Source organism: Colias eurytheme, chromosome 6 (assembly GCF_061535395.1).
Source record: "Colias eurytheme isolate Ceu_HAF_F1 chromosome 6, ilColEury1 Martin Lab GWU primary, whole genome shotgun sequence".
NCBI classification, from domain to species: domain Eukaryota; kingdom Metazoa; phylum Arthropoda; class Insecta; order Lepidoptera; family Pieridae; genus Colias; species Colias eurytheme.
The window spans coordinates 10,618,852-10,635,968 of record NC_142985.1 but is presented as its reverse complement, the minus strand read 5'-3'; the positions used below and the strand labels follow the sequence as shown (position 1 = coordinate 10,635,968).

At 33.5% G+C, this 17,117-nt stretch overlaps 1 protein-coding gene across 1 annotated transcript in view; it reads left to right on the top strand.

Moving 5' to 3' along the window:
* The window catches only part of exp (expansion), a 156,034-nt gene that overhangs the window by 83,974 nt on the left and 54,943 nt on the right, over positions 1–17,117 (top strand). Inside the window, exon 3 of the mRNA XM_090102620.1 lies at positions 6,598–6,739. Coding sequence (XP_089958746.1) covers positions 6,598–6,739 — 142 coding nt within the window. The remainder of the gene's footprint in view (positions 1–6,597; positions 6,740–17,117) is intronic.

Sequence of the window (17,117 nt, the reverse complement as noted above, 5' to 3'; positions counted from 1 at the left end):
TTTATGTTACAGAGTATTTATTGCCGCAAACCTATTTAATATAATGAAGGATTAAAAAATTATAAAAGAAAAATAAGACGGTAAAATTAAAGACATACAAATTGGCATCTATTGGACAAAAGTTTAACACAAGGCACATATCAGTATGTAACATACAATCTAAACATACCAAAATTTACAAATCATAATATAACCTCTCAAACAGGTTTCCTAGGTGCAATCTTGCAAGACATTTGACATTGCACGTCCCGCGATCTCATCTACCGTTTGACCAACGAGTTTTGTTATCATTTCGTCAATAGCGTGTCAACTGTCACCGCTATCAGAATTTTCTCGAAAGTTAGCGAAGTTGACCCGCGCAATCTGCGGACGTTTTATCATTTGTTCTTGGAAGTTTTGGAAGCTTGTACGGGACAATGTTGATGTTAAAGCACACCCCGGACACTCCATAAAAAATTATCGTTTTGACAGTCACACTGTAGAGAGTCTCTACACACATTTGCAGTCTCTACTAGAGACTGCAAATGTGTGTGTTAACGCTATATGGTTGGCACATTTGTGACTAGCGTAAAAAAAAATTCGCGTTTTTCTGATGAAATACATCCGTAAACAGCACAATATCTAACCATTTTCTACGAAAAACGATAATCACAAATCCAAAATAATAAAATTACTTTAAGTCAATTTGATTAATGTTGTCAATCTTCATTAAATGTTGTCAATCTTCGTTAACACACACATTTGCAGTCTCTACTAGAGACTGCAAATGTGTGTGTTAACGCTATATGGTTGGCACATATTTTGTGACTAGCGTAAAAAAAAATTCGCGTTTTCTGATGAAATACATCCGTAAACAGCACAATATCTAACCATTTTCTACGAAAAACGATAATTACAAATCCAAAATAATAAAATTACTTTAAGTCAATTGCACGCCTCATGCGAAGCGTTGAGGTGGGTACTACTGTCACTTCGCGCAAAACATCTGATTTTTCAAACTTAAAATGTCTTTATGTATCATACATTGCACTTGTAAGATAATACATACACACACATATTAAGAAAAAACACTATTTTTAACATTCATGATATTTTTGATGTCATTTTTGTTATTTAAACTAGTTAAAAAACAGTTTAAAAAAGTTCTGTCTTGGACGTCCGTGTGTCTGTATGTGCGGATCCTTTTTCTTGTTAACACGATAGCGACCGAAATACTTTACTAATCGAGTCTTTTTTTTTCTCTTACGCTTGAGTATGCTCAGGAATAGAACCCTTTCATTTTTCAGGGTCTGATTCGATGTGGTTTAATTGTTATTAAATAAACAAAAATAATAATTAATAAATAATTATTTAAAAAAAATTATGGATTTTCCAAACTATTATTTGATTAATGTTGTCAATCTTCGTTGCGTATCGTCCTTGCAGAAAAATACGGACCATTTTTAGGCTTATCGTGCGGGGTGAGGTAAGTGTTTAATTTTGGCGGGAGGCGGAGAGTGTCCGTTCTGTAGCGTTTAGCTACGTATTCTGTGGTTAAAGTTTAAACTAGATGCAGATGTGTACGAATATATTATTATCTGGTTAATTTGTTTCAAAAACAGTCAAAAGAAAGAGATATTCATTTCATATTAGTATACTACTGTCCTCGATAATAAAAAGACGTAATAATGTTTTCGTGAATGATATGGAAAATCAATTTGCTGTCTCAGGGTAAATTTAAATATTCACAGACTAAAAGTTGAAAATTAATCCCACTATAATTTATAAATGTTTTAAAAAGTTTATCGCCATATTGCGATAAATATATTAATATAGAAAACTAATTTTCCGCTTTCGCTTCCGCGGAATGTAAAACTATGATAAATTGAATAATCTTCTATTTCTAACATATTTTTAATGTATTTTATAGACATACTACGATGATTTCATGATGCAGTTAAGCAATACAAATGATAAATTGTTTTAATTTCTTAGCCATAAATCTTCCTACGCTCTACGACCGTTGTGGTAAACTTATATTATGTAGGCTTGCTAATAGCCTAATAGTGTTGTTTATAATGTACGAACACTATAAATGATAGTTATTATAGAAACTATTACATTTCAACATGCAATATTTTGTCAAAGTATCAATTTCAAACCTTGATAATATGGGATATAGATATGTAAAATAAAACTTTGAAACAATTTTAAAATGAGTAAGTACCTATTACTTAACCCATCTGCATATTATAAGGTCACACATTATTTGACTCGTGATATTTATAAAATGTTTAAATTTATTTCATTTCTTTGATGTTTTCGCAAGCCTTTGATATCCTAATGAGTAAGTAACGTCAAAACATTTTATGAGTATTTAACATTCAGACAAATTGATGATGTGTTTAGATTGAGTAAGTAAATAAATGTCATGGCTTCGAGAATCAAGATACTATTAAATAATTTGTAAATCGATTTTTTACTCTTTGATGAGTGTCTAGACTTTAGACACAAAAATAGAGGTCTAGACATATCTTAGTAAATAATATCGAATAAAGTGAATATTAATATGTTTACGGAAGCTAAATATATATATAAATATGTTCATTAAAACTAGACTTTCTGAATGAAGGCTATATCCACGTAAATGTAACAGGTATCACTAGAATCCAAAATTTAATGTTTTAAACACATGAAAAACATCCAAATCCATAAAGAAATAGAGCTAAGAGGCGCCAAATTGAAAAAATGTATAATACCTACTACACCAAAAAAATGCATTAAACCCAATTTAAATAATTCTTATATACAAAAATACAATATGTTTTACACAACACTTTAATTAAGATACCTATTCTACGAGCCAATCGATTCACGAATTAATAATCTATCTACCTCAATACCTACAAACTCTGATTATCAAAACATTTTTAATCTGTCTGGCATATTTTTTATCTATAGTCTGGGTGCGACACTCTAAACCTGCCATCGTAACAGGTATTGTAATATTATTTAAATGAATACAAGTGTACTGAATCTGTTGATTTATTCAAATCAGTTCATTCTCTTCAGGCATTATGCGTAGAGAGTGAAATCACATTGTACTATTTGCTTGAGGTAATGGATTGTTATGGTAATGAAATATGTAATGGTTTAAATTCTACCGGTCTGCAAGTGATATGTGACTAATAATTTGCAAGATTCTGTCGTTTGTTTGAGGAATTTTTGGCGAAAGTTGTTCATTCAAGACATGTTTCAAAGGTTTATGTTTAGTTTATTCACTATGATTTATTAACCATATAGGTATTTATTATAGTGGTAGCACGCATACAGATAATATAATTCTACGCACGAATTAGCTATAACGAAAACCTCAACTGTCTCTCAGAAACTTAACTAGCCTGAATTGAAGTTCTGATACCTCCTTGTGCAGCCAAAACTATTTTTATTTAAACATTATCCATTTCAGAAATTCTCTTCAATAGGTATTATGATTCATTTAAAACTAAACCAATAACTAAAAATTAAGCGAAGAAATACGTTTTACATTCAGACACTTTGTAATTGCAAAAGTGGAACAAAAAGAATCACTGAAAATAGAACGCGACCAATTTTGAAAAAGAATGCTCCTTTGACCGTAAGTAATGACGAAATGGTTTCGTGGTGAAACACAACCTCGTCAAACAATTTTAGCCTTTAAGTCTTGAAGACAAGAATCAGATTAGCGTAACAAATTATATAGCCAATACCCCATTTTTGTGAGACATAATAGAAACATGCAATTAGGATCACAAGCACGTTTTCATTTGACTTGGAAAGTAGGTGGAAAGAATGTGCTTTGGTTATTTTTAAGGAATTTTCAAGTGTTGCAATGTGGACTAGAATACTATTTAACGGTGGTTATATTTTGCCACTAAACTACCATCATTATAATGTAGCTTTTTAATTAATATTATCATTTTATAATTTATCATCATCAGTTTTAGAAAAAAATATTTAAAAAAAAAACCTCGTTTAACACTAAGTAACACAAAACCAGTCTAACAAAACCCAATTTTCTTCATAAATCTAAAACTAACCTAAAATTCGATCACTGTCGTGCTAGAGTAATCTCTCGTACTAAACGATGACGTCACACCACGTGCTATCCTTACCGTAGTAATTGCAGATGCCTCAGTACAAAAAAAAAGGCTTTACCCGCTAGCCGTACGTAACGGGGCTGTGACATGCGTAGATAATTTAAAATATACCGTTTTTTAATATGTAAATAACATTACACACAATTTATGAGATATTTGTATGTGCAGTAATAATTAATGATTTGAACACGTAAGGGCATTTATGAGGCTGTTAAATCGCAGATTATTTTCTTTATTATTTAATTTAGATCGTCACTTATTTATTTTGTATCTGTACAATTCAAAGATGATACACAACATTTTGGAATAATGTGCGATACAATATGCAAACTTTTAGTGTAAAGAACTCTTAATACCAAGGTTAAATTTAATAGTTATAAGAGTAAAAACACAGGTAAAAATAAAATACATATCCAAGGATTACATTATCTGCACGATATGTTTAAGATTTTAATGATAAAAATACACTGATCGTTTATTTTTATTCACGATCGATATTTATTAAAACAATACTCCAATTCATTTCTGTACCATCGTCATCAAAAGCAACATATTTAATATTTAAAAAAAAAACTAGTAAATATTAATTTTATTCACTTTGGACATCCCTAGAGCAAGCGGTCGATATAGGTCAGTACACACGATGTAGCAAACGGGATCTACAGTGCAACATACCCATTATATCCAGCCTACATTTATATGCTATTAAGAGTGATTGATTTTCGTCTATCTGTAGATAAATTATCTTTATTTATGTTATTTTCATTACTGATAAGGCGCGGAAGATTTATATTGATAACTGTGAGCATTTAACTATTCACTGAGATTTTTTTTGATTCGGGAATCAATTTAAGGAAATCAAATTAAGAATTGAAATAAGCATTTACTAAATTGTCAGATAACGTTTACAGGAATTACATTATTTCTATAAATCATGTATGGTTGATCGGAAAATTGCAAATACAATAAAAAAATATGTACTATGTGCCAACATGTCATGTGTTAGTGTAACACAACTGCCAATACTGTCTCTAACAAGCACCTCAAAAAACCAGCATTAACACACAAAGAACATTTCACCAACTAGAGCTTCCTAGTTCCAATAAATCTCTCCAAACACCTGTACCATCAGAACAAAGTTATCTGGGCTTTCACCACAATAGCATTGTAACAACTAACAACATGAATGGGAGGAACTGTGAGATCGGCAGATACGAGCCAATGCCGTATCCAATGTCAGACATTGTTAGCAGTCGGAAGGAAGCGTGGCCAAATTATGCTTTGTTAGTTGGTGTCATGGAGATGTTAATACGGAATGTTTGAAGCAAAAGGAGCTAGGGATTACACCGATTCTTTCTTCTTCTTTTGTCTCTTTCTTCTCTTTTCGGTATTTTTGTTTGTTATTTTTTATCTTTTAATAGTGGATTAGAGTGATTCTTTATTTAAATGGCATCTTTCTCAACGTATAATTTTAAACAATTGTACGTTGAGAAAGATGACATTCTCCAAATAAATTATTTGATTATGTTTCACCCTATCAATAATAATCCTAGTATGTAAATGCTTGTTTATCATATACGAAGACAAAATGCATTGTTTCTGAAGCTTCATTTGAATTAACATATAAATGATCCAACAGATTAGAGTGATAATAAAAACCAAACAGCATCAAATAAATTGATGATACTTTCGACAATCTATTGTTTTATTACAATGCGGGTATATAGTCTTATCCGATATTAGAAAGCTAAACAATTGTTTTATTGTAATAGATAGCAATCATCCATCACAATATAAAGACTGTAATTTTCATCCCTGTTGTATGTTTGTCAATTGCTTATCGTAGGAAAGTCATTAGTTCTGTTAAGTTGTTAATCTTTGACAATTATAACCTTAATTTTCACTTTCACGATCACTTTCTTAGATGTTGATATAAATGCAATTAAATTGATATATGCTGAATATTCTGAGGTAAATTTATGAAATACTCGTATAGAAGTATTAAATAAACAAGTGAAAGTTTTCGCAAACCACAAGTAAGACCTTTAACCTTAGATTTATCTGTAAATCTATCTTCTTTGTCATGACAGTTGCTTGTTTAATAGTAAATATTATTTGTTAAAAATCTTTATACAAACTTATATGGAGAGAAAACAGCTCTACCTTAATTACAATTTAATGCGTTGGCTAGACTGAGCTAGAGTTAAAATATATTGTTTTCTTTTGTTCCATACAATAAGAAAATTATTGGCAATATTATTTCCTCATACCATAACGGCTTATAGAATAACATTTTAGGCTTGCGGTTTTGTTGATAAGTTTACACAGGTTTGTACTAAAAAAGTTCGACGTTCTGTTTTACATCCTACATACCTAATTCCTATTATTTTATGATCGATTACCTCGGCATATACATGAGGAGTTAGTTATAGTAATGTAATATTACACCAATATTAATGATTATTTCTCTTTGTTCCAGCCTAGGACCATTTGAATTGGCGACGGGAGGCGAAATGGTTTCTCGACGGCGGATACTGTCCCGGTCTCGTGATGATCTCTCACAGGCTTTAGCTCAAGAAGAAGAGGAGGATGTGTGGTATCAAAAGGATAAACTTTATAAGGTAAGATTTTTACACTTTATTTGCACCAAGGAAATTAATGTTGAGATTGAAAGTTGAGAAGAAAATAATATGAAAAGAGTATCGTACAAAAGGTCGACCTCAACGCTAAGGGAGCAATCTCTTACAAGTCTTACAGGAAGATCTTTATATTTTGTGTCTATCCCATATGCATATTTCACACTACTGCTGTTTTCAACATAACATAAACATGCTACTTTTCTTTAAAATAGATTGAGCTAACTAATTCATATTACCAAAACATTTAACTCTGATAATACGAAAGCATACAGACATCAAAAGAAGATTAACCAACTCAAACATTAATTAATCGAAGCCAGTTTAATTAAGACTAGATATATCATTATCAAGTAAGTAATTAAGAACATTAATCGAAATCATAACAAACGCTACGATCGCGGTTCAAGCTTTCACAAAACATCAATCAAGCCGGCATATCGTCATGCCTTGGTTCACAGATACCATTAATGACAACTGTCTCATTATCGTAGAGAAAACTGTAACTCGGAGTCAAAAAACTAGAGAAAAAGTAATATAGTGGTGTAATAAACACATGGATAATATTACGGCATATTATTATATATTTAAGAAAACATAATATAGGTACGATCATATTTGGGTGAAACTTGTATGAAAATTTATAAATTCGCTTTCAAAAATTTGTATTTTAAATGAGGACAAGGTCAGAACATGAAAACGTTTCAATTAAAACGAGCTTAATACATACAATTCAAGCACGTCTAAATTGATTTGATTATTTCTTCCACCTGAACAGAAAAAAAACAGTAAATTATTAAAATATGGCCAAAGAATATTTTAAGATTTCCTTTTAAACGACAGTGCGAAGTTTACCGGGTCATCCGTTATCTCCAAATTAAATCTACGTTAAGTTTTACATAATACTTTGCGTAACAGTGGCTTCGGCCAATGGCCTAGCCACATAATTTAATAAACATGAATGTCCCAAAGTCGTTCCGCGTGCATATAACTTTTTCGTTTCCTTTGTCTACGGTTGCGTTTTTGTAACCGTTTCCGACTACACACTTATTAAGGACGTGAGAACATGCTATTGACGACGCAATTCTTACACTCACATTACATTTTACTTCGACAACTATATTTCGACTATCTTATTGGATTTTGTGTACCTACTAGTTAATGAAATGCAAATAGCCATTTTGTTTGCAAAATTTCTACAGTTGTCAAACATAACGGCAATCTTCTGTCCTTTTGTGGGACGATCTCTACATAAGTTTGATTTGGAGAAATTAGAATTCAAACTGGTTGGTTTGTAATTAAGGGTTAAATATAGTACAGAATATGAATTTACAACTTTCACACGATACAATAATGACATTGAGAAGATAATACCACTTATTAAACCTCCTTTTCGTATGGAGAAATCGGAAAATTCTCAATTAAGTGGCTTAGTAGGTCTGAGGTTATTGAATTTGGTGACTGCACAAAAATCATATAACGTTTGGTTTCGTTAACCTTACACGTAATCACGTCAAAGTTGGAACGAATTAACAATGGTCATCCGACGTTTTTCTTTTACGCAGTTCCGTCCTATCCTCATTACGACATCTTAACATTCAACTTTGATTGTATAATACGTAATAGAGGATTGCCTCGTTGGTTTTAATGGGCCTAATTTAGAAAACACGTGAAAAACATTTGTTTTATTATTTGGACAAGTACCTAAAGTGAAAACAATAGCACATCTAGCAGCGAGAGAATTAGCATATTACCAAGATTTCAAATTCTAAGCTAAAATATTCTTGAGTAGTTCAATTTGAAGTCAAAATGCCTCCTTTTATCGGGAGTGACGAAGATTGAAACGCGTACTAGGTATAGGTTTTGTCAATATCAATTCAATACTTTCATATCACATTTTGATACTATCACATTAGCGACACCAAGTCACCAATCACCATATATCTATACCAAAGAGTCACGATCTATCCGCTTGACTCCACGAATCTCTGCAACTATTGTTGTTTCCATCACGACGTTCAATAGGTCAGTGCTGACCGCCCATTTACCCAAGTTTGACATCTACCATGATGGAACCAACTTTCATTGCATTTAAAATAACGGTATCGTAGCAAATTGATGTTTTATGGTCATAGAAATGATAACTGAGGAAAGTAAACCATTGAAAACGTTTCGTATAACAAAACAGATACAAATGGTTGGACCTAATTGAATTTAACATAGAAGAACTATTCAAAGTTGGTTCCTAAAGAAGTCCTTTTTTTTTTTTTTTTTTTTTTTTTTTTTTAAGTGGGGAAATCTTACCTAAGATACCCACGGCTCCCGGGGAAGGAGCCGTGGGTTATGTCGGATTCCTACCGACTAAAACCCCACTGTGTACCAACGCACTGCTTTAGGCGGGATGCGGGGACACTATCGCAATCTTCCGCATGTCCCGCCCAGCAGTTGCCCGTTTCCAGGCCCTCCGCGAATTGCCTGTTTCCAGGCCCTCCACCAAATTACCCACCACGAGGCGGCGCAAGCTGGAACACGAGCTCACACCACCCACTCGCCGACAATGGATTGTTCCCCGTTCCATCATCGGCGTTCCCCAAACCCCCGACCCCAGCACCGACCAGCCGGAGGGCGCGCGCCGAAAGGCCCTACGAAACGTGTTTCACGCGTCGAAGGACCCTCCGGCGCACTTTTATAGAGGTTTCCCTCGCAGCCCCCACCTCACACCAGAGGTGGCGGCCCTCGGTCCGGCCCCACGGACCGGATTACGAGTTGGCAGACGGCTGTCGCAGGACCGCCGCCGCCCCACACCCACCTACAGGAGTCACCGCATGTCACCAAAGTGACGTGTCGGGATCCCGCCCCCTGCTTTGTTGGTAGTCAACACAACACGCGCGGCCTCTGGCCGCCATCCGCCGCCGCAAAAGCGCGGCCCCCTGCCAGTCAGTCGGAACGAGTCCCAAACGAGCCCCGATCGACCTTCCAACCTCATTTTTTCCCAGCCAAATCGCCAGGCCGCGACCGCTGGCCGCCATCCATCGCCGTACCGCAACGGCACCTGAGCCAAACCTGGCCCCCCGGAGGACCCTAGCTAGCTAGCCGGCCATCCAGCCAGCCAGCCAGCCAGCCGGACAACCAGCCGGTGACAACAAGCCAGCCAGCCGCCGCCCAAGGCAGCCGGCCAGCCAACCGGTGGAGCAGCCGGTTTCAGCCAGCCTGCGAGGCAGCCGGTGTGACCAGCCGGTTCCAGCCAGCTCGGCCAGCCGGCCTTCAAGCCAGCCAGCCAGCTATATGGATCCCTGGCCGTCGAGCCAATCGAGTCGTCAGACGACAGACCGGCCGTTCAGCTCCTCCGCGTCCAATTAGCTTCACCCAGAGTACACAGTGCACTCCGAGCTACTGAGCCCCCCCGGCCACGACAAGGCTTGGAACTGATGGGGGGGTCCTAAAGAAGTCCTATTGCAACAATAAATGTAAAAGATAGATACATACAGCATATATTTCAGACATAAACGCATTATTTCATAACCAAACTTGTTATTAATAATTTGTGCTAAAACTAATTAGAAACCAAGTAAATACAACTAAATACATTCTTAAATACGTGTAATTTGTAATGATTACATTATACGAATTCATTTAAATTAATTATTGTTATTAAGGATGATGACCCTACATTACGGTTAAATTATGACCAAGCAAAATCAGCAGATACCTTTTGATTGAGTTGGCCCAAAATTAAATTTCACGCTACGTTTTTCTTCGTCAGAAAGATGAATTGCAGGACATTATAAATTCTAAATCATTTCTCAAACCCTTGTCATTATGATTATATGTTCCATACTAAAATTTCATCAGCACTTAATGTCTTTATTATTGATTAAAATGTAATTGATGTACAAAACACTCTTATTGAATACAAAACTAAAAAGTTTATTTGATAAAGAACTGAAGCTCATGTTTGTTCCTTATCTAATAAAACTTTAATGAACCAATTTGGCAGAAATTCAGAAGGATCATAACTATGTGATACGATTATCATATGGCAGACCGGGACTGATTAAATTAAATAAATAACAAGGTTAACTAAAAGTCTTTATACATAAAATACAACATTCCATTCTCTAACAACTCAATTAATAGGCTTTACAATATAAAATTGTCTAAATATTAACCATTTTTCGTTGATCGTCTTATCCATTAACACTAATTGGTCGTTAATACAAAATCAACTCAAAATCTTTGTTTTAACGAGTCACGACTACGCTTTGAACTTCAGTCTAGATTTTTAAATCAAGGTTTTGAATGTATGCGATTTAAAAATTTGGTACGAGGTCGCCATTTTCATTATCGTAAGCTAAAAGCCGCCTGTCATCAAGACATTTTTTTTAACCGTATTTTCTTGTAATGATCAAACACTTTTGTGAATTTTTTTGCAACGTAATGCATGATATTAATGATGTTTGTTATGTTCTGCATTTTTAACGGATTAATTTTTATTTTTTCATGGATTAATTTGTAAAAAATTTCGTATTTGGTGGTATTATAATTAATTACGAAATTTTGCAATATTAATGTAATAATTTATTTGATCCCATATATTTTAAAGTTAATGTTATGTATACAAAATTTGTAGAATATTTATTAAACTCGTGGCACTATTCGCGAAATGTGATGATAAATAAATCTATCTTGAATTATACATTTGAAAGCGTTATTAAATTGTAACTGTATATTTGAAATAAAACCTCTCCTATTTATTCCTATCCTAGTATTTTTTTATTACAAATTCTTTAAACTAAACTTAATAAAAGTGTCAAAACGTTTCGAAGCAGTCCAACAGGTGTTGGCCAACTGTCGAAGCTTGCGACATTCGCGCTCCGGTGTCAATCATGCAACACTTTGTGAACATAGTGTTGGAATTTATTAAATTTTAGAGAATAACACTGTTAAAATAAATGTTAATTAATCTGTATAATTGAACATTTTGTATAGATTTATGGAAATAAAATAAACATCTAAATCTTACGACATAAAAGTAAAGCGTCCTTGAAGATTTATTTCAATTCATGGTCGATATATAATTTGAAAATCAGATACCAAAGGTGTTGCAAATAATTATTTGGCATAGGTACTATAAGTGATAGCAATATTTTAAAAAATGTAAAAAAATACTGCCCATACTCAATAGAGTTTTAAGACCTTAAGAAGGTTTCATGTATTTTTAAAATAAGCTTTCACCAAAATAAAAATATGTGAAATTGTGTACTTATGTTACAAGCTATAAAAATATTATTGCCAAGGTTATCAAAAGCTTAATTTAGAAATATCTCAGCAAATTACACATTTACAACATTTATATTATCACACTAGCTTTCCGGCCTCGGCTTTGCCCGCGTAGTCAAAAAAATACCTGAAAGTTTGCCGTCCCGTTGGATTTCCGGGATCATTTTATTATATATTCTCTCTAAAGTATCAATCTTTTACTAAATTTCATTCAGACAGATTTATTCTCCTTTATAATATTAGTTAGTATCTAATGCCCAAACATCCAACTATTAAATAGTTAAGATCCCCGGCTATCGTGCGCCGTTAGTTAAAATAACCGCGGTAACGACCTTAGCACGCGACGAAAGTGAAACCGGCTGAATTGAGATAATATTTAATGCTGCACTTTCGTTCTTTTGCGTAATATAATTAAGTATATTTTCGTGAAGAGATAAGAGTAGATATGTTATGTTTTATGCTGCTAATAAGCTTTTAGATTAGGTCTGATTTTAGTGTCTTAATGTTATGCCTCATAAAAATAAAAACATTTTTTTTTGCATAATCTTCTTATATATAAAAATGAATCGCAAAATGTGTTGGTAAGCGCATAACTCGAGAACGGCTAAACCGATTTCGATAATTCTTTTTTTATTATATTCCTTGAAGTACAAGGATGGTTTTTATGTAGAGAAAACGTAAGTACCACGGGCGAAGCCGGGGCGGACCGCTAGTCTTATATATAAAAATGAATCGCAAAATGTGTTGGTAAGCGCATAACTCGAGAACGGTTGAACCGATTTCGATAATTCTTTTTTTATTATATTCCTTGAAGTACGAGGATGGTTCTTATGTAGAGAAAACGTAAACATGTACCACGGGCGAAGCCGGGGCGGACCGCTAGTTCAGAATATTTTTAATAACCATTTCTGATCATTCAATAACTAGTACATGTAACTATTACGTCTCTACATAATATCCTGTAGGCTAATGAAGTCTTAAAAGTAAATATTACTTAATATCATATAACATAGGTTATTCAAGTCTTTCTCAAACTAATTCACAAAAGTGCACAGGAAAACCTTTATATTTACTTTCCAATTAACGATTTGCGACCTAAATTTTAAGTCCATTCATAGGCAATGTTTAGCTCGGTCAGGTGTCATGGGTCAGCTTTTGACATTTAGTAAAATGACGTAACCCGTACCATTATAGGGGCAATGGATGGGTAGTCAAATGACAGCTGCTTGGCTCATCATAATACCACAGATAATATACTCATTAAATCGATAAATATAAATAATTTGTAAAGATCTCTTGTATATTTTGTTAAATTCAATTTACTGTTGGGTCATTTGTCAAACGATTATTTGCACATAATGTAAATTGTAAATATTGCAATTATATTATTTCTATAGAAAAATTTGTCATAATTCAATCCAAATAACCTTCATAAATTGTTTGCACATATTTTTGATTCTATCATCGTATCTTCTTACATTTAAATATGAATAGATTAAAATTTACATTAAAATGAAACACAGACAAATATTATGGTTAGGGAGCCAGGTGCAAATTTGGTTAACTATTTCCTCTCAAGAGATAATTCATCAGACGCATGAGAGTATAGTATTATAAAGCCTCGTGAACGTCAGCTGGCGCTCGGTTGGGGGGGTGAGCGGTTGTAGCCTCCCACGCACATAGGAAAAAAAATACATTCATTCATTCATTTCCTCTCAATTGTAGCTAACCCAATATCTCAACGAAAAAAAATAGTCAGCTGGTTACAACATGGTGTATTATACGTCAGCTGGTGTCTCGAACATGAAAGTTAAATTTAAAGAAAAATTTATTTTCCGTTATTTCCTCTCAAACAAAAATTTACCTGATGATAGCTTATATGTAACTGTGGATAAATATATATGTCAGCTGGCTGTATCTTGGTGGAAAAACCGTCAGCTGATACGGGAGGCTACAACCGCTCTTCCCCCCAACCGAGCTCCAGCTGACGTTCACGAGGCTTCATAATACTATACTTTGATGCATTTTACTAATTACCGCTTGAGAGGAACTTGGTCATAAAATCTGCTGCTGGCTCCCGGACCATTATACATTAAAGTAGTTAATTATTCATATGCTATTTACTCGATAAATAATACTAAGATAAAATACACCAAATTAAAAGGTATTACCAGTATTACGTTTTATAAACGACGATTCTTGACATAAATAGGTACTTAATCTACAAATGATGATATTACATAAAACATGTGGGCGTATAAACGAACGAAGGCAGCAAAATAAAACGCACAGAAAAGAAATCATCGCACAAACTACTATTCCTCTATTTAAATATATATTACGAAAGTTGTTTGTCACTCCAACTGTGCACTTTTGATATTTAGATGCGTGCAGGTAATCGTATGTTAGGAAAGGTCGCCAATGATTAATGATACCTCCAACTATAAATTAAGACTTGGTAACCTACATAGAGTAGGTAGTGTTATTTAGATAAATCATATCCACAGCTCGAAGATTCGCTGTGTAAGTGACAGAGTATGTGTATCTTGCTTTAACTGAATAGGTAAATTAAATTATTCAAATTCAGTCAGGCACAAGTCGAAGATACAGATCAGTATTTGTTCTTGTATTCTCGTGAGATTAAGTTCGTTTCGTACAATTAACAGACCTCAAAGTACAAGTAAACTCGACCATGACCTAAAGCAATTCAAAATTCCCATAGATGGTATTCATACGTAAAATTCTTGCCAGCAACTTCTCTGAATACGCAATAATAAAGTCGTTAAACTGGGCCCGCGGGGAAACGTGTTGCCAGACGTTATTTAAAGTACCCCAAATTCGTATAATGACCTTAATTAGGAGGGCTGTAAGGGCTGTGGGCAATAAGGGCTGGTCCTTCGAGCTGAACACCGTTCCCACATCCGTGATGCCCATAATGAAGATAAGAGTGACATTTACATGACGAAAATAATACAAAAGTTTAAACGCTGCAACTACACCGACACATTTTATTTAATGACGGTTGCCTTTTGTTGTGTTGTTGGTTTTGTAAGGGTTTAAAGATCGCAATATTTTAACGATTAGAATTTCAAGAGTGAATTTAGGTAATTGGGAGTATATTTTAGTTAACTTATTCTATTGATAGATTGTAATGATCAACAGAAAGAACCATTATCAGTAGGTACAATGAATGTTAAGTTTATACAGATAATAGAGTATCATTGTATCAATAATAAAATAAATTCTACAGGAATAGGGATTCTATAAAATCGATCCAAACCAACATATGAACAAGTAGCAAATCCACATCGAAATCCAAGCGACGGCCATAAATCATTCTGTTACAGAAGGACGAAAATTAATTGTTTGTCCAATACCCTTGCCTAAACTTCGAAAACCTTTGTTGAATGTTATTGACACATTAATCGTTGAAAATTACACAAACATGACGTGGTTCTTGACGTCGGTAAATGTCAGCATGCATCTACCTTTGGGTGCATCATGACGATTCGCAACGCATCATTTTAATCGAAAATAAACTCCTTGATACAGATTACCATCAAAAATAAAACTATCCAAGAGTCATCATAAAGAAATTAAATGCTGTTTCGTTGTAGCACGTTGGAATTCGCTGTATTAAGTATGACATTGAAGGACTTCATTGGTATATTACCCGTAGGTTATTGTTAATCGAACTGTCATAGTATACTTACATAGTTTTGCAAATATTTACTGTGTTTTTTTTTGTAGAACATTTATACGAGTAGGTATACGCGCAGTCTTTGTTGTGTTTTTTCAACGACTTTGATTTTGTATTCAGACTGTTGAAACGTTAAGAAAATTAATGTTAATTCTCCAAAATTTTAAATAAAAAAACAACGCTATAAATATAGGAAAAATGGTTTTATTAATTTAAACTTATTACAAAAATAATAAATTTTATTTTTATTTAAGTATCGAACGAGTTATATTCAAGGTTGTTCATAATTAAATTTTTGTATTGTACCTAATATTATTGTCGATACAACAATAAATTCCACTTTATAACATACTAAATTAGGTATTCAAAAATATTGTTAATCGAACACGTTTCTTCGTAATAATTTAACGAGTAGGTACATATTTGAAACCAATAATAACAGGCGTTATTAGATTTCAATCGAGGTTTCATGTATATAAGGTACCTATATTAAAACCTACAAATTAGGAATTTGGTAAGGAATTTGAAGTGATTTTGAAAGTGGCCATGGTCATTTATCAAGTATGCGAAATTTTTTATTCAAGTTGATAACGTAGGTAATAGTGTTTAAAAATTATCTCTCAATAATAAAGCTAATAAATTATATTTTATTGCGTATTTTCAAAAAATATTTCAATGCTAACAAAAATGTTTTTGAGGTAAGTAGGTAACTTTAAACCACTTCAATATTGAAAATCAACATTTCTTATATAAAATTATATCCACAGTTGTAGAATTCGTACCCATTTGTCGAAATGACACATATAAATAGTATTTTCACACCCCAAGCAATTTATTACACTTAAATATACCTATAACGTCTTTGGACATTAACTGATGTCCTTTATCCCTTCAATGTAAAATGACCTTCAAATAAAAATTTACCTGTCTACCAACTGCGAGTCACCTTTCAGATTTCGCTCTGCTCTATTTAAAGTAAATTTGATTTGAATTAACTATTATAGTATATATTCCATGCCATTATGCTTTGTTATATTGAGTGTTGAATTATTTTACTATTTATTAGTTGAGTTGTGTACATCATCATCATCATCATCATTTTCAGCCTACACTCGTCCACTGCTGGACATAGGCCTCAGTCATGGCACGCCACTGAGCCCGGTCGATATACACCACTAGTTTTTAATCAGTACAAAAACTTTAAGGACATATTAGCGAATACATTATTATCATATGTATGATGTAAGAATTACATAATATCGATAAATAGCAAAGATATAACCATTTGTTTATTTAAGAAAGTCTCACTAAAATCATAGACACATTGCAGAGTTCATTGACTTATTCGTTGATAGTATTACCTAACCTCGGACAATAAAATGA